Source organism: Aptenodytes forsteri, unplaced genomic scaffold, assembly GCF_000699145.1.
Source record: "Aptenodytes forsteri isolate BGI_AS27 unplaced genomic scaffold, ASM69914v1 Scaffold209, whole genome shotgun sequence".
In the NCBI taxonomy this organism is placed as follows: domain Eukaryota; kingdom Metazoa; phylum Chordata; class Aves; order Sphenisciformes; family Spheniscidae; genus Aptenodytes; species Aptenodytes forsteri.
Window position 1 is genome coordinate 1,050,143 of NW_008795034.1, and position 1,130 is coordinate 1,051,272.

The window sequence follows — 1,130 nt, forward strand, 5'->3', positions numbered from 1 at the left end:
CCCTGCACCCCACCTTCCCTGCACCCCCCAATCTTGCCGTCCCAGAGCAGCTTCCCCCACCCCCTGCACCCCGCACCGCAGGTGCGTCCCCCCCGCACCCTGTTTGCAGCACCCAGGGCGTTGCACCCCCAAGGCTGGCACGTCCCTCCATGTGTCCGTGACCTGGGTGGCATGTCCCTCTGTGTGTCTGTGACCAGGCTGGCACATCCGTGACCAGGGTGGCATGTCCCTGTGTCTGTGACCAGGGTGGCACATCCCTCTGCATGTCCGTGACTGGGCTGGCATGTCCGTGACCAGGGTGGCATGTCCATGAGCAGGCTGGGACGTCCCTCTGTGTGTCCCTGACCAGGCTGGCAAGTCCGTGACCAGGGTGGCACATCTGTGACCAAGCTGGCACATTCCTCTATGTGTCTGTGCCAGGCTGGGACGTCTGTGACCAGGGTGGCATGTCCCTCCGTGTGTGCATGACCAGGCTGGCACGCCCATGCAGGGCTGGTACCCCCCTCCCCATGCCTGTCCCTGCCCTGTGTCCCCTGCCCTTTCCACCCCGGTGTCCCCGCACCACCAGCCTGCGCTGGCACTCCCGGAACCACCTGCTGCCACCCTGGGGATGGTGACACACGGATGCGGTGGCCCTGCAGCAGGGTAGGAAACAGGGGAAGCAGCTTGCCCAGAGAGCCGTGGGGTGGATGGGCGCTGGCTGCCCCCTGGGGTGACGATGGGGACACGGTGACGATGGGGACAAGGTGACGATGGGGACCTCATGACAAGGGGGTCCCCGTCCCCTGCCGCAGGTGCTGCGAGTGTGGGGCCTCCCTGTCCCACCAGTACTACGAGAAGGATGGGCGCCTGTACTGCAAGAAGGATTACTGGGCGCGCTTTGGGGAGCTCTGCCACGGCTGCTCCGAGCAGATCACCAAGGGGCTGGTCATGGTGAGCACCAGGGGGGCCCCGGGGCTCCCCGGGGGGGGACACACACACGGAGCCCTGACCCATGGCTGAGCTCCCTGGAAAGGGGGCGAGGTGGGGAGAGGGTGCAGACCCCCAGCACAGGTTGGGCTCTGGGGGTGGCAGGGGTGTCCTCTGTGCTTCAGGGGGACCCTGGGGGGGGCGTACCCCCATGTTGGGGC

General features: G+C 67.1%; 1 protein-coding gene across 1 annotated transcript in view; it reads left to right on the forward strand.

Moving 5' to 3' along the window:
- Nucleotides 1-1,130, forward strand: part of LIMK1 (LIM domain kinase 1) — a 43,567-nt gene that overhangs the window by 28,559 nt on the left and 13,878 nt on the right. The window contains exon 21 of the mRNA XM_009276441.1: nt 795-933. Coding sequence (XP_009274716.1) covers nt 795-933 — 139 coding nt within the window. The remainder of the gene's footprint in view (nt 1-794; nt 934-1,130) is intronic.